We start from the raw sequence: 26,319 nt of genomic DNA on the forward strand, positions 1-26,319 counted from the left end.
ATTGTTTTTATGGCATGTTTGGGCATACCACATAATTTACTTAAATAAACATCCCAATGTGAAGTTAATTAAGTTCTGAAGAAAGTTAACAAAACTCTCAAGAAATAGATTACTTAAAAAACTGCAACCAACTTGGTTCCTGGCTGTCACAACTTAGATTTAGATTGCTATAAGTATACTTCATCGTGCTTACTGCCAAATACTGTATTTCTGTGTTTGTTCATAAAAATTTAATTTGAAATGCATGTAAGGATGATACGGTCTTTTTATAAAAGGAAGTTATTATCTGTGATAAAAGCAGTTGTTGACATTAGAAATGCAGACGCAAGGATCCAGACGGGAAATGTAATAAAAAGAAAACAAATGTAGCAGGGGAGAGGGGGTTAAAAATATGGCAAAACAAAGCCAGATGTGGTTGCAAAAATCTGCCCACAGGCAAAGCTGGAACTCCTACCTTTCAGATGGGCCGTCGTTGGCCATTAGAAGTAAAATATCTATCCTGGCTAACATGGTGAAACCCCATCTCTACTAAAAATACAAAAAATTAGCTGGGTGTGGTGGCAGGTGCCTGTAGTCCCAGCTACTTGGGAGGCTGAGGCAGGAGAATCACTTGAACCCGGGAGGCGGAGGTTGCAGTGAGCTGAGCTCACGCCACTGCACTCTAGTCTAGGAGACAAAGTGAGACTCTGTCTCAAAAAAAAAAAAAAAGAAAAGAAAAAAAGAAAGTAAAACATGACCCCAGATCTAGAAAGCAAAGTGGACGATTCAATTCACAGCTGCCTGCTGAACGCAACCTCTGCAAGTAGAGATACACATTTGTTCACTCCTAAGCACTGCTTCTATCTTTTTCTAAACACTGCTTCTTTTTTCTTTTTGAAGACAAGGTCTCATTCTGTCACCCAGGCTGGAGTCCAGTGGTGCGATCACGGCTCACTGCAGCCTTGACCTTCCGGGCTCAAGCAGATCCTCCCACCTCAGCCTCCTGAATAGCTTGGACTACAGGCGTGTGCCACCACATCTGGCTAATTTTTTCATTTTTCTGTAAAAATTAAAAAAGAGGTCTCACTATATTGTCAGACTGGTCTTGAACTCCTGGGCTCAAATGATCCTCCCACCTTGGCCTCCCACTGCTTCTTTTAGTGTCTCGGGATAATTGACTGTGGATTTCCACGCTGCTGAGCCTTCTTGTTTCCATTTTTTCTTCATCAGACATTCTCCAGTGGGGCTCCCATATAGCAGTTTAGTGAACAGGCTTTAATACTATTCCCCATAGAGCTGCAAAGACATGAGGCTGTATGGCAAAAACTGGTACTTCAACACATTTTACTCAGGCTCAGATAATCTGTTAAATGTTAAATTCTTTAAACAAAACCCAGGGCAGGTTCTCCCCTCCCCACATCCATACAGTTGTCATCCTGGAAATTATTTTCACAGATCACCAGGATCCTGTAAGACTCCCCAAGTTCACCCTGATGTTCACCAAAGCAAGTTGTTAATGATGTACTCAGCGGCGGATGTCAGTGCTGGGGTTTGGCTAATGTTTTTAATCTTTCCTGTAAGACAAATGTGTTTTTAACTTGTGTTTTACCCGCCCCCACTCCCCGCCCCTCCCCTAGGCTGTCTAGGGTCGCTCCTTAATGTTCAAAATAATTCCATGCTTATGCAAATAACAGAAAACTCACAGATCTCCCAAAAAGAGTTTCTTAGGGCCCGGCGCAGCAGCTCATGCCTGTAATCCCAGCACTTTGGGAGGCTGAGGCAGGCAGATCACTTGAGGCCAGGAGTTCCAGACCAGCCTGATCAACATAGTGAAATCCTGTCTCCACTAAAAATGCAAAACTTAGCCGGGCATGGTGGCAGACACCTGTAATACCAGCTACTTGGGAGGCTGAGGTGGAAGAATTGCTTGAACGCGGAAGGCGGGGAGGTTGCAGTGAGCCAAGATTACACCACTGCATTCCAGCCTGGGTAACAAAGCAAGAAAGACTCCGTCTCAAAAAAAAAAAAAAAAAAAAATTACTATCACTCAAGACAACCCACAATCTTGAATATCATGAAGCCCCTGCCTTTTCTTTCTCCTCCTCCTAAGTGAATTGCTGGAAGACTCAAATTTTAATGAAACTAAAAAGCATGAAAACCGTAGGAGGCATAGAAATAAATACTTGGTCCTGCCTCAAACCCACAAAAATTCCAGAAGGGAGGCAGCACCCAAGGGTGTGCACAGGACAGTGTAGGAGAAAGACTGACCTCGAGACCCAGAATGATTTGCTAAATTTCCCGCATCTGTGTCTTCAATAGCACAGAAATGTTTCTAATAACTTGGTTCACAACAAGAACCAAACGTTTCTTCAAGTCTTGCCATGAATATTTTCGAAAACTACAATGGCCACATTAATAGAAATCAGACCTGGAAATACATCCCCAGGTTGTTATAAGGATATCCAGATTAGAGAGTTTAAGAAAGTTCAGACCCTTAAGCAAAGTTTCGTGCGTGATATTAGGAATTGGCAATTGAGTCGCACAGCCTATGAGTCTTGTGTTGAAACTCTCAATCCCAGAGCCTCCGTGTGGAAATCCGTGCCTATCACTGTCTTCCCAGCTCTCCTTCTCTGCTGATGTGGGTGGACACACACACATACACATGGACCAGCCAGTTAGATTTTGGCCAAATAATGACCTTGAAACGGGCACTTTCAAATCTGGGTATGAACACATAATCATTTCTTCTTGTTTTTTTTTTTTTCCTTTGAGACGAGGTCTCACTCTGTCACCTAGGCTGGAGTGCAGTGGGGGTGATCTCAACTCACTGCAGCCTCAACTTCCCAGGCTCGGGTGATCTTCCCACCTCAGCCTCCTCAGTAGCTGAGACTACAGGTGAATGCCACCACGCCTGGTTAATTTTTCTGTATTTTTAGTAGAGACAGAGTTTTGCCGTGTGGCCCAGACTGGTCTCGAACTCCTGGGCTCAAGTGATCGTCCCTCCTCAGCTCCCCAAGTGCTGGGATTACAGGCGTGAGCCACTGCACCTGGTCATCATTTCTTTTAAAAGATATTAAACCTGCAGGATCCTGAATAAACAAGTATATATTAAGGAGATTGGGAAGATGGCCAGGCGCGGTGGTTCAGGCCTGTAATCCCATCACTTTTGGAGGTTGAGGTGGGCAGATCACGAGGTCAGGAGTTTGAGACCAGGCTGACCAACATGGTGAAACACCGTCTCTACTAAAAATACAAAAAGTAGCCAGGCATGGTGGTATGCGCCTGTAATCCCAGCTACGCAAGAGGCTGAGGCAGGAAAATCGCTTGAACCCGGGAGGCAGAGGTTGCAGTGAGCCAAGGTTGTACCACTGCACTCCATTCTGGGTGACAGAGTGAGACTCTGTCTCAACCTAACAAACAAACAAAAAAGAAGATTGGTAAGAAAGCAGATCCTGGCCGGGCGTGGGGGCTCATGCCTGTAATCCCAGCACTTTGGGAGGCCCAGGCAGATGGATCACGAGGTCAGGAGATCAAGACCATCCTGGCTAACACGGTGAAACCCCATCTCTACTAAAAAAAATACAAAAAATTAGCTGGGCGTGGTGGCAGCCACCTGAAGTCCCAGCTACTCGGGAGGCTGAGGCAGGAGAATGGCGTGAACCCGGGAGGCAGAGCTTGCAGTGAGCCGAGATTGTGCCACTGCACTCCAGTCTGGGCAACAGAGCGGGACTCTGTCTCAAAAAAAAAAAAAAAAAAAAAAAAAGGAAGCAGATCCTAAAAGTCACCCTCAACTTCAAAGACATTCAATAACCTCCTATGTGATAATGTTGTGATGTAAAACTAGATAGTACTACGTCAATACTAGTCTTCAATTTTAATTCTATTTATTTGAATCTTACCACAACCGGAATACATGAACATAATACAAACTTTAAGGAAATACATATATGCGTAAAAAGAAGAAAATTATTGTCATCCCTAATGTTAGGACAGAGAGGTAACCATTGTTAGCGTGTTGGTGTGGTGTATCTTTCATTCCTCCGTTCATTTACTATTCATTCATTTATTTATTTAGCACCAATTATGGGCCCAGGAACTGTATATTCTTTCTGTTTTTTATACATAAATATGCTTCTTTTTAAAACATGGAATTATTTTATACCTAGGATTTTAGCCTAATTTGTTATTGTTGTTGTTATTGAGATGGAGTCTCGCTCTGTTGCCCAGGCTGGAGTGCAGTGGTGCGATCTCAGCTCACTGCAAGCTCCACCTCCTGGGTTTACGCCATTCTCCTGCCTCAGCCTCCCGAGTAGCTGGAACTACAGGTGCCCGCCACCACGCCCAGCTAATTTTTTGTATTTTTAGTAGAGATGGGGTTTCTCTGTGTTAGCCAGGATGGTCTCAATCTCCTGATCTCGTGATCTGCCCGCCTCAGCCTCCCAAAGTGCTGGGATTACAGGTGTGAACCACTGCACCCAGCCACCTAATTTTTAAAAGTTAATTATAAAATGTTTATTATAAAACATTTAAAAATCAGGTTTTAAAAAGGCACAAAATAGATGGAATAAAAGTGTTTTATTTCATCATCTATTTTGAACCCTTTCAATAGTTCTGTATTATTTCATTCTATGTATGGATGTACCACAGCTTACTTAACCAAACCATCATTGCCAAACACACATCTTTCACACAGTTTGACAAGGTGCTATGCGAAGTGTAATTTTTACACACATCTATAACATGTCTGCTTACGTGATATAAGCAGACCCACTAGATCAAAGAACACAAAGGTTTGAGGACTTTTGAAATTTATTTGTAAATTAGCCACCACTTTGTTTTACATTCCCAGCAACAATATGTGATTTCTCACCCTTCCAAACACTAATCACTTTTTAAATTTTACCAACGTGTTAGGTTAAAAACAACACCTTGTTTTGATTTGTAGTGTGTTTCATTATTAAGGAAATTGAACCTCTTGTCATTTGGTTAGTTGGTTGCTCGGGTCAATAATAAGATATTTATTGAGTGCCTACAATGTTACCAGTTCTAAACTGAGGAAGACAAATGGTTTACATGTAAAGAACAATAAAATACCAGGATATATAACAAGAAGAAAACAAGACTTAGAAAGGACAATTGTTTAAGAGCTGAGCTCTAGAAAGGAAGCTAGATTGATGCATTTTTTTCTCCTTATAATCTATTCTATTTTTGCTGCTGTTATTATTTTGTCTTGTTTTTGTTTTTTGTTTTTTGAGACAAGAGTCTCTCTCTGTCGCCCAGGCTGGAGTGCAGCGGCACGATCTTAGCTCACTGAAACCTCTGCCTCCTAGATTTAAGCAATTCTCCTGCCTCAGCCTCCCAAGTAGTTGGGATTACAGGCATGGCCAATACACCTGGCTAATTTTTGTATTTTTTGTAGACATGGGGTTTCACCATGTTGCCCAGGCTGGTCTCGAACTCCTGGCCTCAAGTGCTCAAGTGATCCTACAGCATTGGCCTCCCATAGTGCTGAGATTACAGGCGTTAGCCACCATGCTTGGCCAATCTACTCTGTTTTAAAACTTGTTTTGTATATACACTATACACCAAAAAACACACATATATATGTACATCTTAAAGAATTATAGAAATTGGCCGGGCGCAGTGGCTCAAGCCTGTAATCCTAGCACTTTGGGAGGCCGAGACGGGCGGATCACGAGGTCAGGAGATCGAAACCATCCTGGCTAACACGGTGAAACCCCGTCTCTATTAAGAAATACAAAAAACTAGCCGGGCGAGGTGGCGGGCGCCTGTAGTCCCAGCTACTCGGGAGGCTGAGGCCGGAGAATGGCGTGAACCCGGGAGGCGGAGCTTGCAGTGAGCTGAGATCCGGCCACTGCACTCCAGCCTGGGCGACAGAGCGAGACTCTGTCTCAAAAAAAAAAAAAAAAAAAAGAATCATAGAAATTAAAAAAATGAAATTAAAGAAATGAAACATACACCCATGTGCCGGTCTCCCAGCTTAAGAAAGAAAGGTAACTGATTATTCTGCAGCCTTATAAATGCCACCCAGAAACAGGTTCTCCTCTATTCTGAAGCCTTATAAATGCCACCCAGAAACAGATTCTCCTCCTTTTTTCTAAGAGGTAACTGATGAGCTTTATATAAACCCCCTCCTGAATTTTCTTTAGAGATTGTAACATATGTGAACATATCTCTGATTAACATATTGTTGAGTTTGGCCTGTTGTTGAATCATATATAAGTTCCGCAATTTAGGGCTTTTTTTGTTTTGCTTGGTTCTCTTTTTTCATACACTATGTTCTTGACCTGTATCGAGTATAGGTTTTCCATTTTCAGTGATATAAAGTCTTCCATTACTTAATATACATCAATATACTTATCCAGCTTGCCATCACTGGACATTTGAGTTCAGGTTGTTTTCTTTTTAGAATTATCACAGGCAATATTGCTATGAAGAATCTTATGCATGTCTCCAGATCAAACGTGCAAGAGTGTCTTTAGGGTATATATCAGGTTGAACCACATGAAATTGTCAATTTTTGTATGTCACAGACAGTCTAATTTACTCACTTACACAGTAGGCATATGTTTGACTTAATTCCTAATAAATTGCTTTATAAAATGGTTTTATCAACTTGCACAAACACAAACACAGCAATGTTTGAAAGCTCCCTTTGTTCCACATTCCTGCCAATACTTGGCTTTGCAAGACATTGTCATTTGGGCCACCGTAGAGGGTGTGTAGTGATGTCTCATAGTGGTTATCATCATCCTGATAACCAGTGAGGTCGAGCATTTTTCATTTGTGTATTAGTTATTTATGCCTTCCTCTGGGTCGTACCTGTTCATATTTTCTGCCTTTTTTTAAATTGGAGTGTTTATCTTTTCCTTATTAATTTATAAACATTTATATAAAAAGATGTATTTTTTTATGAAATATGAAAAAAATATTCTGTGTGTATAATATACAGAATATACTTTATATTACAGAATACTCATCCTTTGTCCGTTACATGCTGAATATCTCAGATTATGACTTGTCTTTTCAGTCTCTCATTGATGTCTTTTGAAGGATAGGACATCTTGATTTTATTGTGATCGAATTTATTGATATTTTCCTTTATGATTTGTGCTCTCTGTGCTTGTTAAAGAAATTCTGCTCTATCCCTAGGGTCATAAAGATATTCTTCCTATATTTTCTCCCAAGTACTTTAAAATTTTACCTTTCACATTTTGGACTGTAATCCACCTTGCCCTCTGACTTCAGCATTGTCATCTGAAAATGGACTGTGAGATGGCTTTCGTGATTTTTCCCATACACATGACCAACTGTCCTGGTGCCACTTGTTGAATAATCTGCCATTTGTACACTGATCTGCAATTGTCAGCTCGGTCGTGGATCAAGCTGCTATATTTGGCAGGCCTTTTCTTGGGCTCTCTGTTCCATTCTTGTTGTCTCTCTGGAATAATAGACATTGTCTTAATTGCTAAAGATATAGTAGACAATATCTTAATTGCTAAAACTTTATAGTAAGTCTTGATATCTTGTAGACATCAAGTATCTTGTAGATAATCTTGATATCTTGTACATGTCCCACCTGGTTCTTTTTAAGATTGTCTTGGTTATTCCTATCAACTTACTCTTCTATTTAAATTTTAGCGCCATTGCGGTGGCTCACGCCTATAATCCCAGCACTTTGGGAGGCCAAGGCAGGCAGATCACCTGAGATCAGGAAACCAGCCTGGCCAACACGAGGAAACCTCGTCTCTAATAAAAATACAAAAATTAGCCAGGCGTGGTGGCACACACCTGTAATCCCAGCTACTCAGGAGGTTGAGACGGGAGAATCATTTGAACCCGGGAGGCAGAGGTTGCAGTGAGCTGAGATTGTGCCACTGCACTTCAGCCTGGTAAACACAGCAAGACTCTGTCTCAAAAAAACAAATAAATAAAATAAATAAAGTTTAGAATTTGCTTATCAAGTTCTACACAAAATATCCTTTGGCATTCTTATTAAAATTGCATTAAATCTCTCATCATTTTGGGTAGAATTGACATTTTTATTATCTCTTTCTACCATGAATATGGTTCTCTCTCCATTTAGTTAGCATTTTTGTTATAACTGAATACAATTGTGTAATTTTCTGCATGAAGGACCTGCACAGAATTTGTCAGATGAGTGCTGGGTTATCCTGCCTTTGACTTCCAAGCGTACCCTTCATCCTTCCCACCATGTCGTGTGCCCAGGAGACTGACTCTGTGGACGGCATCAACAGGCTCTCTGGATCCTGACTCCCTGGAGTGTTGGAAGTAGAAAGCAATGGGTGGGAGATCAGAAGGCATAAGAAGAGTGAATTGGAGGTCAGGCACAGTAGCTCACGTCTGTAATCCCAGCACTTTGGGAGGCCGAGCCGGGCGGACCACCTGAGGTCTGCGGTTCGAGACCAGCCCGGCCAACATGGTGAAACCCCGTCTCTATTAAAAATACAAAAACTAGCCAGGTGTGGTGGCGCACGTCTGTAATCCCAGCTACTTGGGAGGCTGAGGCACGAGAATCGCTTGAACCCAGGCGGCAGAGATTGCAGTGAGTCAAGATTGCACCATTGCGCTCCAGCCTGGACGACAGAGCGAGACTCCACCTCAAAAACAAAAAACAACAAAAAAAATAGAAAAGCCATGCATAGTGACTCATGCCTGTAATCCCAGCACTTTGGGAGGCTGAGGGGGGTGGATCACCTGAGGTCAGGAGTTCAAGACAAGCCTGAACAACATGGTGAAACCCTGTCTCTACTACAAATACAAAAATTACACGGGCGTGGTGGCGGGCGCCTGTAGTCCCAGGTACGCAGGAGGCTGAGGCAGGAGAATCACTTTCAACCCAGGAGGCAGAGGTGGCAGTGAGCTAAGTTTGCACCGCTGAACTCCAGCCTGGGTGAAAGAGCGAGAGACAAAGTCTCAAAAAATAAAGAAATAAATAAAAAGAGTGAAATAAAAAAAAAACGTCCCAGCACCTTCTCTTCCAGGCAGGCAGTAGGCAGTGACTGTGCTCTTCCCTCCTGCAGCTCCAGCTAAAGCTGAAATTCGCTCCAGCTTCTGCTTCCCATTCTTGCCTCCCCAGGCCTGAGGGTCCCTGGCTGTTACTTGCCCGGGGGTTTGATCATCTTCACTGGTATCCCTTCGCCCTGCCCAGACCTTTGCAGTCATTAAACTGCATTGGAGTTGCCACCTATTTCCTGTAGAGACCCTGCCTGATACAACTGTGAGTGTATGAAATTTCTCATGCTTTGTAAATTCTTTCACGTTTTCTACGCAGAAAATCATATCCTCTGCAAATAGTAATATTTTATTTTTTTCCTTTCTGATTCTTACACTTTCTGCTTTCCTTACACTGACTTGTGCTCCAGAGCACTCCTGGTCCGCAGCAGCAAGAGCGACCACCCCGTTTCATGCCTGATTTTAAAGAGAATCTGGCTTTTCCTAATTCTCTACTCGTAAGATGTTTGCTGTCGGTATAGGGATTTCCATCCTAAACCTTGCTTGCTAAGATTTTATCATGAATGGTTTATGAATTTCCTCAAATGCTTTTTCTGAATCTATTATGATCACAGGATTTTTCTCCTTAAGACTATTAGTATGAGGTATGACATAGTACCCTTTATAATGCTATATCAATCATTCTAGAAATAAACACTACTAGTTCATTGCTTGCTCTGGATTGCTATTTAGGATTCTTGCCTTTAGATTGGTCTGGGGATCTTTTTTTCTCCTAAATGCCCTTGTTTGCTATTGGCATCTGGATTACATTTGTCTCATAAAATACGTGAAAAATGTTCTGTCTCTTTCTATTCTTTGAAAGAGTTTGTGTAAGCTTGAAAACTACCTGTTCCTTGAATATACAGTAGAAACTACTAATAAAAACATCTGGGATTGGTGTTTATTTTGTGGGAAGATTTTTAACTACTGACTCAAATTCTTTAAAAATTATAGGGCCCTTCAGGTGTTTATTACTTAAATCAGTTTTAAAATTTATACGTTTCCAGGCGTTTTTCCATTTAACCTAAGTTTTTAAGTATTTGACATTAAGTTGATCACAGTATTCCCGTAAAATGTAAGCTCTGCTGCATTAGCAGTTAGGAACTTCATCCATTCAGATATTATTTGTCATTTCTTTTTTTATTGATCGGTCTTGCTAAAAGTTTGTCATTTTAAGCAGCTTTGGGTTTGATAATTTTGCATCTTTGTTTCTTATTTTATTTCTTATTTCTATCTTATTATTTCTTTGTTCTTATCTTCTTTAGATACATAGCTTTTCTTTTTTTCCAGTTAAGCATTTAAGGTTAGAAATTATACTCTAAAATATGACTTTAGCTACGTTTGCCAAGTTTCAACATATAATATTCCCGCTTTATTCAATTTTAACTATTTTCTAATTTCCACAATGGTTTTCTCTTTGAGCCATGGGTCCCTTTTTATGTTTTATTTATTTATATTTAGAGACCGAGTTTCGCTCTTATTGCCCAGGCTGGAGTGCAATGGCGCGATCTCGGCTCACTGCAACCTCTGCCTCCCGGGTTCAAGCCATTCTCCTGCCTCAGCCTCCTGAGTAGCTGGGATTACAGGCGCCCACCACCACACCCAGCTAATTTTTGTATTTTTAGTAGAGACGGGGTTTCACATGTTGGCCAGACTGGTCTTGAACTCCTGACCTCAGGTGATCTGCCCGCCTCAGCCTCCCAAAGTGCTGGGATTACAGGCATGAGCCACCACGCCCAGCCCATGGGTTTTTTTTAACATTACATAGTAAGAGATGTATTTTAAGTTTATCTTTTAAACAGTAATTTCTGATGTGTTTGTAATGTGCTAGGGACTTTGAGATTTGTAAGCTTGCTTTATGACCTGTTAAGTATAGGTGTCCCTTAGGGGCATTGGTTCCAGGACCCCCATGGATTCCGAAACCCAAAGATGCTAGTTTCCTCATATAAAATAGGAGTAGTGTTTGATTATAACCTATACACATTCTCCTATATACTTTAAATCATCTCTAGATTACTTATAGTACCTAATATAATGTAAATACTATGTAAATAGTTGTTATAATGTATTGTTTTTATTCAGTAGTTTTTCATCATTTTTGTTTTGTTTTTATTTTATATTGTTTTGTTTTCATTGTTTTATTGTTACTGTGGTTTTTTTTTCCCCACATATTTTCAACCCGAGGTTGATTGAATCTAAAGTTGTGGAACCACAGATACAGAGGGCCAACTGTCATCAATTTATAAATTGGCCTATGCGTACCTAAAAAGAATGTGTATTGACCAGGAACTGGGCACATTTTACACACACACATCCACACACATACATACATATATATGTATGTACATTTCTCAGTAGATTCATATTGATAATTGTGCTGTTCAAATCATCTGTCTCCAATGATGTTTTAGTGAATCTGTCACTAATTCCAAGAGAGAGATGTTTTAAAACCTCAGTTTATCCTTAAAACTGTTAATTTAGGATGTATATGTGATTCAGTGCCTATAAATTTAGAATTGTAGGCCGGGCGCGGTGGCTCAAGCCTGTAATCCCAGCACTTTGGGAGGCCGAGACGGGCGGAACATGAGGTCAGGAGATCGAGACCATCCTGGCTAATACGGTGAAACCCCGTCTCTACTAAAAAATACAAAAAACTAGCCGGGCGAAGTGGCGGGTGCCTGTAGTCCCAGCTACTCGGGAGGCTGAGGCAGGAGAATGGCGTGAACCCGAGAGGAGGAGCTTGCAGTGAGCTGAGATCCGGCCACTGCACTCCAGCCTGGGTGACAGAGCAAGACTCCGTCTCAAAAAAAAAAAAAAAAAAAAAAAAATTTAGAATTGTAACTTTCTGTTTAATTGAAACTTCTACCATTATGTTGAAACTGTAATAAATTATTTTTGCCCTTAGGCTAATTTGTCTTTACATGGTCATATCTGCCAAGTCACTGAAGGCATCGGCTCCCTGTGCTAGTTAAGCAATAACTGGAAATCTGGAATACATGAACCTGCCCTTTAGTAGTCACTAAATAAATTACTGTTCAAATAGTGAATGAATGGATGGATGAACACACCCAGCTGACTGCCTGAGGAGACAGTAAAAATAGCTTTCAGCTGAAGAGAGAAATTATATTCCCACCATTTGTTTTTCATCCTCAAGCAAAAACCACAATACTGCAGCCAACACGAGAGTCTGTCCAATCAGTCCGTTTCACCAGAGAAGCAATCTCCCCCTCCCTTGCAAAATGGTGATTTTAAGGAAAAACCTTAACACTCTTTCTTAAGGAAAGTGCTTGGAGAGATCGGAAATTGGGTAAAGCTGTCAGTGACTCCACGGGGGGAAAAAATAAGTTTTATTTGCTGCCCCTGGTTGAACATCAAAACAAACTTAGAATCAAATACTTTTATGCTCTGGAAAATGTGTGCTTGAGAAGATGCAGAGGAGTCCGGCAATTAAAAGGATATGAAAACATTTCATTTCTCTTGCATCAAATTAGTTTGCTGTCTGCAGATTTCAGAGATAAAATCACGTGGGTTTTCAGATCCTGTGTCTTATTGTAACAGATTTCAGGGGTACGGGGCGGAGAAAGAGAAACAAAGACTAATGGAGAAGATAAAAATAGAAGGAGTCAGACACAGAGAGAGGGAGAGAAACAGGAAGAAAGAGAAAGAGAGAGAGAAAGTTAGAGGCAGAGGTAGAGAGAATCCGATGGTGTAGGCGGACTAAGAAACATGCTCCCAACCGGCAAAGGGAGGAAAGGAGAAAGAAACGCTCCACCACTGAAGTTTGTTTGCCTCACTTCTTTAGCTCTGGAAAGAATAGATATGGAGGAAGGAAATAGGGGACTGGAAGGGGAGAGAGCAAAGGGAGGTTGTAAAACACTTTAATACGTTAAGCTGAGGGAGGATTCCAGTGCTGTCTGCTGAGGTTTCTTTCATTGATTAAGACCAGCGCCAGCTAAAAGGGACAACAGCATGACCCCACATCCTCTCCTTTCCCTCTACGACTCCCTGTCCATCTTTCACCAGCTCTGTCAGCCTGCGTGTAAAGAGGCCTTCATCATCTCTCCTAGTCCCAGCCCAGGAACCAGAATCAAGAGTTCATTCCTCCTGTCCCTGACAGGCCTCGCATTTCAGCAGTGTTGGGAAGCAGATGGAGATAATCCTTGCTTCCAGCAGAGAAGAGCGGAACCTGCAAATTTACATGCAGAGACCCATCTCATCCAACAGTCATGGTGGGGATTCCATAACACTTCACTTCTACCCAAAGAGAGCCCTAGTCTCAGTCCTGCTCTGCTTAAAGTAGGGTTCATTGTGCACTTGTCTTTGAAACCCCAGCCTCTCCACTCTGCTGGACCTATGGGGCATTGCCTGATTCATTCATTTCAGGCTCCCCTGAAGCCTGACCAACCAGAGTCTTGTTCATAGAGGAAGGACTCTGTACATTTAGAATCAAATTGAAACTGGGGCCAAGCAAGGGGTTGCATAGCTCCCTAGAAGTAAAGCTTAGATTTTCTGGGGTCTCACTCCAGGGCTCTTTCAACCTGACCACACCCCTGTTGCTCAGAAAGGCAGCTAACTATTCCTTCTTCCAGACAGCAAGTGTCCACTAGCCTGGCATCAATAACAATCTGTTATTCAAATGACTCCCTGTATTCCTATTTCCCTAGTTGTTCATTCTGGTCTCTTCCTACTTCATACTTTGCAATGTCTAGAAACTATTACTAAGTATCTGATACATAGAGGAGATCCTCTCCCGACTGATCAGGCTTGAATGTGTGCATGGATGAGACACACAGATCATCTTTATTGAGGGGGTTTGACTTTAAGAATACACAGGAAACTGAGACAGCCCAAAAGCAGGCTCAAGCAGCAGCGTGGACGGCAAATCGTGGTGCTTCCAAGTTCACGATGTACATCAGGCCCTGGGGAGAGCTGAAACAGTACTGGCTTAATGCTGCTCAGAATCCAACCTGAGCTGTAGACCCATTTCACATGATTTTCCTGGCCCAAGAAGTCAGGTCAGTTTGCCTCTGTCCAGTAAGGAGTCATCCTGTTGGTCTCCCATTTATTTATTTATTTATTTATTTATTTATTTATTTATTTATAGATACAGAGTCACTCTGTTGCCCAAGCTGGAGTGCAGTAGCACAATCATATCTCGTCGCAGCGTTGAACTCCTGGGCTCAAGCGATCCTCCCACCTTGGACTTCAGAGTAGCTGAGACTACAGGCATGTGCCACCACGCCTGGTTAATTTATTATTATTTTTTTTTGTAAAGATAAGGGCTCGCTGCGTTGTACAAACTGATCTTAAACTCCTGGCCTCAAGCGATCCTCCTGCGTCAGCCTCTCAAAGTGCTGGGATTACAGGCATGAGCCACTGTGCCCAGCCAATCTCCCTCATTTAGATCCTCAGATGCTAAACCCGTATCAGTGTCTTGAGTCCTGGACAATCACTTGGTACTCAGGAAGGAAGGCTGGCACTTGGAGTGCGCCTCACTCCTCTCCAGGACATCTCTCCTAACAAGTAGAAACTATTTTTCAACTTTCCCATAAGCAGTATTAATCTATTTTCATCCCAGTCTGTTTCAAGTAGTTATTCAACTCTTCTTTCCTCAAGCTATTCTGTCATTTACTCCTCAGTCAAGTCACTCAATTTACTTGCTCTGTATTCTGCTAATCAATTTCTAAAAGGTCCTTCATCCCATCACAACAAAGCCAGTACCCAGAAGCTCTGGTCCCTGCTGTCTTCAGGAGTCTCTCACGTCATATCAATGCCCTCTTCCCATCATGCCAACCCCATCTCAGAGATCTGCAGATCTGAGTACACATGGCATAAAGATGGCAACAGCAGACACTGGGGACTACTAGAGGGAGGAAGAAGAGACGGGGAATGGGTTGGGAAACTATACCTATTGGGGACTGTGCTTAATACCTGGGTGACAGGCTCAATCACTCCCCAAACCTCAGCATCACTCAATATACTCATGTAACAAACCTGCACGTACACCTCCTGACTCTAAAATAGAAGTTATTTGCCAGGTGCCATGGCTCACACCTGTGATCCCAACACCTTGGATCACCTGAGCCCGGAAGTTTGAGACCAGCCTAGGCAACAATAAGGAGACCCTGTCTCTACGAAAAAATTAAAAATTAGCTGAGCCTAGTGACACACGCCTGTAGTCCCAGCTACCTGGGAGGCTGAGGTGGGAGGATTGCTTGAACCTAGGAGTTCGAGGCTGCAGTAAGCTGTGATCAGACCACAGCACTCCAGCCTGGATGATAGAGCAAGACCCTGTCTCAAAATAAAAAAACAGATACAATTAAATTTACTAGTTGAAATTATTTTTTTAAAAATCACTAGTCATATGTTTTATATCCTTTTAATCTAACTTCTAAGGTAATTACTAAATAATTACATTATAATCTAATTAGATGATTGGTTTCACAATTATATTTTTATTAGAAATTAAGAATACTTAAATTATAGATATAAAGAAGAAGTCTGCAGGTCGTTGCTGGTGTAAAATTCCCAATGAAGGGTTCATGTTTCAGTTGGCACGTTTGTTACCCCACCCCTTATCTAATCAGAAACATACTCATCCTTCTACACAGGCAAACACATTAGTAACCTGCTGAATATTACTTGTTCTCCATGTCAAAGCTGTCATGTTCAGCTAATCACCTAGGATAGCTTCCTCCTCTCTGCACTGTCCTTCAATAGCCTGCCCAACAGGAGAACCACACCAACTGGATCCCAGGAACACCCCATCATTGCAACAGCAAAGCTGCAAAAGACTGGCATTGTGGATACTGAGTTCCACTAAACCATGCCAAAGCCATCTTCTCCCCACCCTCATCTCTGTCCAAGCCATCAGCAGCTCTTTTACCTGGAGAAAGATTAAAACGAGGATGAATGAGAAGACCCCAAAATAGAGTGGCTCAGGAAGGTGACTTCTGATTAAAGACTTAAAGAAAGGGAACATGGCCACATGGAAATGTGGAGGCCAACATTCCAGGCAGAGGGAGCAAGGTGCAGAGGTCCTGAGGTCAGAGATACCTGATGTAATAGAGAAATGGGAGGAGACCACGGGGCCAGAACAGAGGGAACAGGAAGGAGAGGAGATAACAAAGGCCTTGGAAGTCACTGACGAGTTTGAGCAATGCATTGACAGGACCTGATACTATTACAAGCCCCTTCTAATGGTGGAAGAGGCCATAGAAGAAGACAGAGAGGGCAGCTGGGACAGTTGCAATAAGACAGTGAGAGGTGCTGGGGTTTGGGGTCAGGGTGCTCCACTGGTGGTTATGGGATGTGGTAGAACTCTGGGTACATTTTAGAGGGAGAGCCAGCGGAATTTTTTTTGGATTACATGTGAAGTGTGAGGGAAAGGCTGAAAACAGTGGGACGCCAAGGCCCTGTGATTCTAGATGGAGTTGCCATCACTAAAACGGGGAGATGGTCCCCCTTTCTCATAGGGTGAAGCACAGCTTTAGCCTGGGAAGGCTGTGCATGACGCAGCATCACTTTAGCATTTTCTAGACTGCAGTACTGAAGGCAAAAGGAGGTGGCTCATACAAAAAGCACCTGTGGTCCAGTAAGGACCCCAAGAGAGTCAGTAAGGACACTGAGGTTTGTTGGCCGCAGCCTCTGGAAGAAAGGAGTTGCCTCTAACTGAGATGAAAGCTCATGTGACCTCGGAGAGATGCCTCAGCTTCTGACTGTCCAATATTCAGTTCCAGATCCCATAGGGTCCAGCCCTTCCTCTTAAAATCAGATTCTGGGATAGCCCCCTGCAGCCTATCAATAAAGAAAGCCCTTTTCCTTTGGCTCATTTGAGTCAGTTTCTCCTCCTTGTAATTTGTCTGTTAAGATGGAGACAAAAATATGTCTATAATGGTCGCCCTTGATTATGGGTTCACATCCCATTCCATGATGCTACCTTTCCTTTATATAAGCTGTGTGTCTACCATGTGTGAATCAGGTTTGAAATAGAATGCAATAACCCATTTAATCAATAGAATGATCAGTAAAAATATAAAATGGTCAGCATTCATCAGAGTTCTCTAAGTTGAAAGCAAAAGAAATTTGACTCAGCCGGGCACAGTGGCTCACACCTGTAATCCTAGCACTTTGGGAGGCTGAGGCAGGTGAATCATGAGGTCAGGAGTTCGAGACCACCCTGGCCAACGTGGTGAAACTCTGTGTCTACTAAAAATACAAAAAATCAGCTAGGCGTTTGGGTGGGCACCTGTAATCCCAGCTACTCGGGAGGCTGAGGCAGGAGAATAGCTTGAACCCAGGAGGCAGAGTTGCAGTGAGCTGAGATCGCACGGCTGCACTCCATCCTGGGCAACAGAGTGAGACTCTGTCTCAAAAAAAGAAAAAAAAAAAAAGAAAAGAAAAAGAAATTTGACTCAAAATAGCTTAAGTATAAAAGGACATGTGGCCAGGTGCAGTGGCTCAAGCCTGTAATCCAAGCACTTTAGGAGGCCGAGGCAGGCAAATCACCTAGGGTCAGGAGTTTGAGACCAGCCTGGCCAACATGGTGAAACCCTGTCTCTACTAAAAATACAAAAATTAACCGGGTGTGGTGGTGGGCGCCTGTAATCCTAGCTATTCAGGAGACTGAGGCAGGAGAATTGCTTGAACTTGGGAGGCGAAGGTTGCGGTGAGTCGAGATCATGCCACTGCACCCCAGCCTGGGTGACAGAGCAAGACTCAGTCTCAAAAAAAAAAAGGAAAGCCACCTGAAGAGGTGGCTCTTCAGGTATGATATGCTCCACATGCAGATTATATCAGCAGGTATCTTCCTATTTATCTTTCCATCCACCCATCCACCCCGCTATCCATCCCTCCATCCATCTCTCCCTCCCTTCTTCCCTCCATCCATCATTCATCCCTCTCTCCATCCATCCCTTCTTCCATCCATCCCTCCCTCCATCCATCCCTCTCTCCATCCATCCCTCCCTTCATCCATCCATCCATCCCTCCCTCCCTCCATCTCTCCCTCCCTCCATCCCTCTCTCCATCTCTCCATCCATCCCACCTTCCATCCTTCCCTTTCCATCCATCCCTCCCTCCATCTGTTCCTCTCTCCATCCATCCAACCCTCCATCCATCCCTCTCTCCATCCATCCCTCTCTCCTTCCATTCTTCCCTCCATCCATCCCTCCCTCCCTCCATCCATCCCCCTCTCCAACATCCCTCCCTTCATCCATCCCTCTCTCCATCCATCCCCCTCTCCATCCATCCCTTCCCCCATCCATTCCTCCCTCCATCCATCCCTCCCTCCAACCATCCCTCCCTCCATCCATCCCCTTCTCCATCCATCCCTCTTTCCAGCCATTCCTCCATCCACCATCCATCCATCCATCCATCCATCCGTCCGTCCATCCATCCATCTCTTGGTTCTACTTTCCTCTGTGTTGATGTTGTTCTCAGGCAGACTCTACCCAGTGGTAAAAAAGATGACCTCCAGGGGCTGTGGGTTTACGTCTTCCCTGGAGAGATCACTTTCTCTCATCATCCACATCAGTCTCTGAAACAGGTTTTTGTCTGAGCTGCCTGGGTCTCATGTCCACCCTGTGGTGGGAGTGTTGTTGATTGCAAGCCATTAGTTGACTGACCCACCCGAATTATACAAATGCCAGAGTAGTAAATCCTGAAAGGGAGGAATAATCTGATTCAGACAAAATAGTAAGAGATGAGAAGTTTTATCTGAGGAATACAAGTCATTTTAATTATCAAGCCTGGAGAGACATTAAAATGAGACAGCAATCATATTTTACTCCCCGCTTTGAGCTATGTATTCATCTCTTGAAACAGCTAGCTATTGCCCCAAGTAGCTATAAATTAACCTAATGCTGCTGCACTGGACAGGTTCACAATATAGAGTCAATCACAAATCAATGTTATTTCTGTGAACCAATGAGAATTCCTGACAAGCTACTTCTTATCAGGCTACTCCCTGTCCCCGCCTTTTTTTTTTTTTTTTTTTTTTTTGAGATAGAGTCTCGCTCTGTCACCCAGGCTGGAGTGCAGTGGTGCAATCTTGGCTCACTGCAACCTCCACCCCACTGGGTTCAAGTGATTCTCCTACCTCAGCCTCCCAAATAGCTGGGACTACAGGCATACACCACCACATCCAGCTAATTTTTGTACTTTTAGTAGAGATGGGGTTTCACCATGTTGGCCAAGATGGTCTCCATCTCTTGACCTCGTGATCCGCCCACCTCAGCCTCTCAGAGTGCTGGGATTACAGGCATGAGCCACCACACCAGGCCCTGTCCCCCCTTTTTTGCCTTTAAAAGCCTACTTGTAACTGCTGCTAACCAGAGTATATATTCAAGGCAACTTGAATCTATGCTCCCGGGTTGCAATCCTCAAGCTTGGCCCAAATTATATCTCTACTTATATCAGTTTTGCCTCAGCTTCTCCCTTTTAAGTCCACAGAGATATCCACTGCATAGGTCTTCATTTGAAAGTAATAAAAATGGTTTTCTCTGTAATATACAACTGATACCACATTAAATCTGTACACAAATCCCCTAAAACCATAACAGGTATTTCAACATGTTTAAAGGAAGTTTCTCTCTTACATGTGCACATATACACACATACAGACTCCAGCAAAAGTGTTCATTTAAAGATTCATTGGAAAGGCTATTGGGTAAGCATTTTCACAAGGAAGTAAATCAAATGTGACTTTATTGGATATCAGATCAGCTCACTCTTTGTTTTTTAACGACTTCTTGTGTAAACTGTAAGAGAAACACTCCTTGGGCTGGCAGAGGAGATGGGAGTTTGTATAGAGCTGTCTTGCTCAAGGGCTATTTTTTAGACACTAAACTCTTTCTTCTGCTTCGGGCACAGAAGCAGGGGGTTACATGAAATGAGTGAAGCACAAATAAATTTCTTAAAGGGGTGGGAAGGGGGAAAAGGAATAAAGTCTGTGTTTTGATATACAACGTGGAGAGTACAGGTCAGGAGGAAAAGAAAGGGTCATTCAAACAAAGATACCCAAGAGGCCTACAAATGTGTCTCATTTTGTGAGCATTATCCATTTTGGGGAAGGGGGGGTGTCGGATGTTGATTTATGCACCAGGCCACCAAATGTAACGTTTTGCCAATTTTTTTTTAAAGGAAATGTGGTCATTACCTTTGAATGAAATCCAACTAGCCAGCTTTCAATCATGCAGGAACTAACTATCCTGGTGTGAGTTACCCAAATCTTTTTCCTAGCTGACCTCTTTGTATGATTACGTCACCTTGAGGAGAGCAGTGGAGGGGGAAGAACTTAAGAGTTTTAAAATCTCAGCTTGGGTAGCGAGGACGTAAATCCGTAGCCAAATGGGAGTTACGGGTCAAGGATTGAACACTGTCTTTACTCCCTGATCCTTCCACCGCTTCAGAAACTATTAATACGGCCGGGCGCGGTGGCTCACGCCTGTAATCCCAGCACTGTGGGAGGCCGAGGCGGGCGGATCACGAGGTCAGGACATCGAGACCATCCTGGCTAACACGGTGAAGCCCCATCTCTACTAAAAATACAAAAAATTAGTCGGGCGTGGTGGGGAGCGCGTGTATTCCCAGCTACTCGGGAGGCTGAGACAGGAGTATGGCGTGAACCCGCAAGGCGGAGCTTGCAGTGAGCCGAGACCGCGCCACTGCGCTCTAGCCTGGGCGACAGAGCAAGAGTCTCAAAAAAAAAAAAAAAAGAAAGAAACTGTTAATACATCTTCTAGGAGCTTTTCTTACTGAAATTAAAAAGGGAGAAGGGCCCCGGGATGGGATGGCTGGGTGAAGGGGGATCCCAGATTGTAGTGTTTAAGAAAATAAATCCTTCCAGAAAAGGAGGCCAAAAAAGACTCCATTTATCGCGATGATGATGACTTCCTGAATTCACTTGACTGTTTCCATTTTTCTCGATCTTTCTGCCTTTTCCCCTTTTTATTTATATGTATGAGCTCCTTACATACTATGAATAATAATCTTTATCAATCATGTAGCTTGCAAATATTTTACGTAAGACTGTTTATCATATTTTACTTATTTCACTGCATTAAACCTTTTTACATTAACTAAATTTGGGTAAAATGTCTTCTTTATAAAAAATGCATCAGCTCTTGATATATTGGTTTTTAAAAACAAAGTTTAATGGCTTAATTAAGAATGAATATATTATTTTAAATTTTCATACTATACAGAAGTATATTGACTACAAAAAAGAGCCACTTTTACCTCCTCCCTCCCCCGGCCCCAATCACAACACACCCCCCAAGGAAAGCACTATTACAGTTTGGTACTTAATTTTTATGCTTTTTTTCTATGCAGTTGTACATGTGCATCCATACATACACACAGACCACAGACACACACACGGGAGGTATATAAATAGCATTAAACTGAACATATTGCTCAATGTGTACTTTGTCATATGATTCCATACTATAGGTCTACCTTAGCCTCTCTCTCACTCTTTTTTTTTTTTTTTTTTTTTTGGTTGCCCAGGTTGGAGTGCAGTGGCATGATCTCAGCTCACTGCAACCTTCACCCTGCAGGTTCAAACGATTCTCCTGCCTCAGCCTCCTGAGTAGCTGGGATTACAGGCATGCGCCACTACACCTGACTTATTTTTTGTATTTTTGTAGAAACAGGGTTTCACCATGTTGGCCAGGTTGGTCTCAAACTCCTGACCTCAAGTGATGAGGCTGAGATGAATGGATCACTGTAGGTCTACCTTAGTCTCTACAGGTCTACCTTAGTCTGTCTCTCTCTCTCTCTCTTTTTTTATTTCATATTTTATTTATTTATTATTTTTTGGTTCACTCAGGTTGGAGTGCAGTGGTGCGATCTCAGCTCACTGCAACCTTTGCCTCCAAGTTTAAGCAATTCTCCTACCTCAGACTCCCAAGTAGCTGGAATTACAGGCACACACCACCATGTCTGGCTAGTTTTTTGTGTTTTTGTAGAGATGGGGTTTCACCATGTTGATCATGCTGTTCTCAAACTCTTGACCTCAAGTAATCTGCCCACTTCAGCCTCCCAAAGTGCTGGGATTACAGGCATGAGCCACCGTGCCCAGCCACTTACCTTATTCTCTCTTACTGCTGCATAATGCTATGTAGCGTTGGAAATAGCACAGTTTGTTTCCCTAATGATGGACATTTAAATTGAAAAATTTTTGCAATTATAAACAATGCTGCATTCAAAATTTTTATCCATGCCTGTTTCGACCTGTATACCTTTGTACATGTGCAAAGAATTCTCTTGGACAGAAAATACAGAAGTGGAGGTGGTAATGCAAAGAAAAATGGATATTTTTCTTTTAATAAACACTGCCAAATCAGTCTTCAAAAGGCTATACCAATGCATACTCCTTCAACATGGAATGCAACAGAATTTTTTTTGAACTGCCCAGCTAATGGGTGAAAAATAATCTATCTTCCTTACTTTGATCTGTGTTCACTGTTTACTAATGAGATTAAGAATGTTTTCACATGTAGATTGGTTTATTTAAGTGAATCACTTGACTGTTCCCATTTTTATCCATCTTTCTGCCTTTTTTCCTTTTTTTATTTGTATGAGCTCCTGACATATTATGAATAATAATCTTTATCAATCATGTATCATGTAGCTTGCAAATATTTTATCCAAGACTGTTGATCATATTTTATTTATATCACTGCATTAAACCTGAATTTATTTTTTTTTTTTTTTTTTTTGAGATGGAGTCTCACTCTGTCACCCAGGCTGGAGTGCAATGGAGTGATCTCTGCCCACTGCAAGCTCCGCCTTCCCGGTTCAAGCTATTCTCCTGCCTCAGCCTCCTGAGTAGCTGGGATTACACGCACACGCCACCACACCAGCTAATTTTTGTATTTTTAGTAGAGATGGGGTTTCACCATGTTGGTAAGGCTGGTCTTGAACTCCTGACCTTGTGATCCACTCACCTCAGCCTCCCAAAGTGCTGAGATTACAGGCATGAGCCACTCCACCCAGCTCAAATTTTTATTGTTGGCAACAAATTCAAATTTTAAAAGAAGTTGTGCCAACAATCTTTTTTATTGGCCAGGTGAGGTGGCCTATAATCCCAGTTCTTTGGGAGGCTAAGGCAGGAGGATCACTTGAGGCCAGAAGTTTGACACCAGCCTGAGCAACATAGTAAGACCCTGCCTCTACCAAAAAACATAAAAATAAAAATTTTAATTAGCCAGATGTGGTGGTGTATGCCGATAGTTCCAGCTACTTGGGAGAGTGAAGCAGGAGGACTGGTTGAGCCCAGGAGTTAGAGGCTGCAGGGAGTTATGATCATGCCACTGCACTGCCACCTGGGTGACAAAGCAAGACCCTGTCTCTAGAAAAAAAAAATTTAAATCTATTTTATTAATCTGTGTATTTTCCATTCTATATAAACTAGCAGATGGGCTTGTCAGATTTCATAAAATATCCCTGTTACGGTCTGAATGTGGCCCCCAAAGTTCATGTGTTGGAAACTTAATGTCCAATGCAACAATGTTGAGAGATGAGCCCTTTAAGAGGTGATTAGATCATGAGGGCACTACCTACATACATGAATTAATGACCTTATGGCAGGAATGGGTTAGTTATCTCAAGATTGGATTCCTGATAAAAGAATACATTTGGGTCACCTTCCGTCTTACTCTAGCCCTCTCTCTCTTGTCCTTCCAACTCCTGCCATGGGATGATGCAGCACCAAGGCTCTCACCAAATGCTGGCGCCATGCTCTTGGACTTCCCAGACTCCAGAACTATAAGCCAAACCAATTTCTGTTTATTATAAATTACCCAGTCCATGGTGTTGTTATAGCAACATAAAATGGACTAACACAATCCCTTTGTAACTTTTCATGAGCTTGCATTGAATTAATAGATGACTTAGAAAAGAAAAAAATTGCTCTTTCCCTGCTGCCACCAAGTCACACGGAGGCAGAGGCTTGGGTGCGTTCAAGATTCCGCTTCACCCTTAACCCACCGCCATGGCCGAGGAGGGCATTGCTGCTGGAGGTGTAATGGACGTTAATACTGCTTTACAAGAGGTGCTGAAGACTGCCCTCATCCATGATGGCCTAGCACGTGAAATTCGCGAAGCTGCCAAAGCCTTAGACAAGCGCCAAGCCCATCTTTGTGTGCTTGCATCCAACTGTGACGAGCCTATGTATGTCAAGTTGGTGGAGGCCCTTTGTGCTGAACACCAAATCAACCTAATTAAGGTTGATGACAACAAGAAACTAGGAGAATGGGGAGGCCTCTGTAAAATTGACAGAGAGGGGAAACCCTGTAAAGTGGTTGGTTGCAGTTGTGTAGTAGTTAAGGACTATGGAAAGGAGTCTCAGGCCAAGGATGTTATCAAAGAGTACTTCAAATGCAAGAAATGAGTAAATAAATCTTTGGCTCACCAAAAAAAAAAAAAAGAAAAGAAAAAAATTGACTTTCACAATGTTTATTCTTACCATCCAAAAACATGATATGTGTGCTTATTCGACTTGACTTTTCTTTTGTCCTCCAATAAAATTTTATGTGTTTCTTTACATTAGGTTTATGTCTAGAATTTTTCTCTCCACAGGAAATGAACTTTAATTAGCTTTTGTCTCCAGAATTCCCCATTGATGCCTGGGCTTTACGGTTCTCCTCACCCCCTCCAGTTTGAAGGTCCAGACTGGAAAGAAGAGACACAAGGGGCACAGAAGATTCCCTAGCACAAAGTTACAGGGGGGTGTCTCCCTGGCAAGAGATCCCCGGGCCCAATGCCTCCCCAGCCCAGCCACAAGTACTCAGAGTGTCAGAACTTATTTTTGTAATGAGAAGCGTGGGCCCTGCCTCTCCCCCACTCATGGAGAAGGTGGGTGTCTTGCAGCCTTGGGGGTCATCACTTCAGTGGGGCAGAGAGTGTGGGCCCAGCGAGTGTGGGCCCAGCAGAGGCACCAACAGCGAGAAGTGGTCAAAGAGAGGGTTGCACACCACAATCTCCCTGTTTGGGGCCCGGCCTGGACACTTGTACACCATAAAGTCACTGCTTTCATTCTCATCTGCAGACTCCAGCTCCTCAGGAGGCTCTTTCTGCAGTTCCAGCCATAGCATCTGTTACTTCTGGTGCTGGTAGTGATAAATGTGCATGCTGGGCACCAGCTGCTGGTCGCAGGTTGTGTGGAAGCGGAAGAATAGTCAATTATTTTACCACCATAATTAAAATCCTTCCTTCCTTCCTTCCTTCCTTCCTTCCTTCCTTCCTTCCTTCCTCCCTCCCTCCTTCCATCCTCCCTTCCCTCCCTTTCTTCTTTTTCTCTTTCTTTCTTTCCTTTCTTTCAGAGTCAATTCTTTTACCACCATAACTAAAATACTTTCTCTTTCTTTTCTTTTTTGTTGACAGGGTCTTACTCTGGAGTTCACTGATGTGATTATAGCTCACTGCAGCCTGGAACTACTGGCCTTAAGTGCTCCTCCCACATCAGGTCTCCCAAAGTGCTGGGATGACAGGCATGAACCACCACACCCCACTTAAAATATTTTCAAGACTGTCTCTAATTGTTTATTGATGGTACATTGAGTTACTAATTTTTCACCCATTCACTCAACAGGCGTTTGTTAAATGCTTACCATGTGGAGTATTGCAATTCTGTTTCTGGAAAGGGATCCCGAACTAGACCCCAAGAGAGGGTTCTTGGATCTCTCTCAAGAAAGAATTCAAGGCAAACCCAGAGTAAAGTGAAAAGCAAGTTTATTAAAGAAGTAAAGAAATAAAAGAATGGCTACCCCATAGGCAAAGCAGCCCCGAGGCCTGCTGGTTGGCTATTTTTATGGTTGTTTTTTGATTGTATGCTAAACAAGGAGTGGATAATTAATGAGTTTTCCCAGAAAGGCGTGGGCTATTCCCAGAACTGAGAGTTCCTCCCCTTTTTAGACTATATAAGGTAGACATTGCCATGGCATCTGTAAACTGTCATGGCACTGGTGAGAGTGTCTTTTAGCATGCTAATGCATTGTAATTGGCGTATAATGAGCAGTGAGGACGACCAGAGGTCACTTTTCTCTCCGTCATGGTTTGGGTGGGTTTTGGCCACCTTCTTTACCGCATCCTTTTATCAGTAAGGTCTTTGTGACCTGTACTTTGTGCCAACTTCCTATCTCATCCTGTGACTTAGAAAGTCTTTATTTCTTACAAAGACTTTATTTCTAGGAATGCAGCTCAGTAGGTGTCAGCCTCATTTTACCCAGTCTCTATTCAAGATGGAGTCGCTTTAGTTCAAGCACCTCTGACAATTTTGATTGTCTACTGTTGGCGGGG

At 42.8% G+C, this 26,319-nt stretch overlaps 1 protein-coding gene and 1 long non-coding RNA gene across 12 annotated transcripts in view; one reads left to right on the top strand and one right to left on the bottom strand.

The window, feature by feature from the left end:
- The window catches only part of LOC105479964 (uncharacterized), a 295,667-nt gene that overhangs the window by 253,437 nt on the left and 15,911 nt on the right, over positions 1–26,319 (bottom strand). For 9 of the 11 annotated variants that reach the window (XR_011608178.1, XR_011608182.1, XR_011608179.1 and 6 more), the window contains one exon: positions 7,205–7,441. The exons of the other annotated variants lie outside the window; for them this stretch is intronic. This is a non-coding gene — a long non-coding RNA (uncharacterized lncRNA). The remainder of the gene's footprint in view (positions 1–7,204; positions 7,442–26,319) is intronic. 11 annotated transcript variants of the gene reach the window in all.
- LOC105479970 (small ribosomal subunit protein eS12-like) lies at positions 23,713–25,160 on the top strand. Its single transcript, XM_071070308.1, has one exon. The coding sequence runs from the start codon at positions 24,014–24,016 to the stop codon at positions 24,410–24,412; it is 399 nt and encodes a 132-aa protein (XP_070926409.1). The 5' UTR covers positions 23,713–24,013; the 3' UTR covers positions 24,413–25,160.

Source organism: Macaca nemestrina, chromosome 9 (genome assembly GCF_043159975.1).
Source record: "Macaca nemestrina isolate mMacNem1 chromosome 9, mMacNem.hap1, whole genome shotgun sequence".
NCBI lineage: Eukaryota > Metazoa > Chordata > Mammalia > Primates > Cercopithecidae > Macaca > Macaca nemestrina.

Coding starts and splice junctions, on each gene's coding strand:
- LOC105479970 (XM_071070308.1), top strand. CDS start 24,014: ATGGCCGAGGAGGGCATTGCTGCTGGAGGTGTAATGGACGTTAATACT.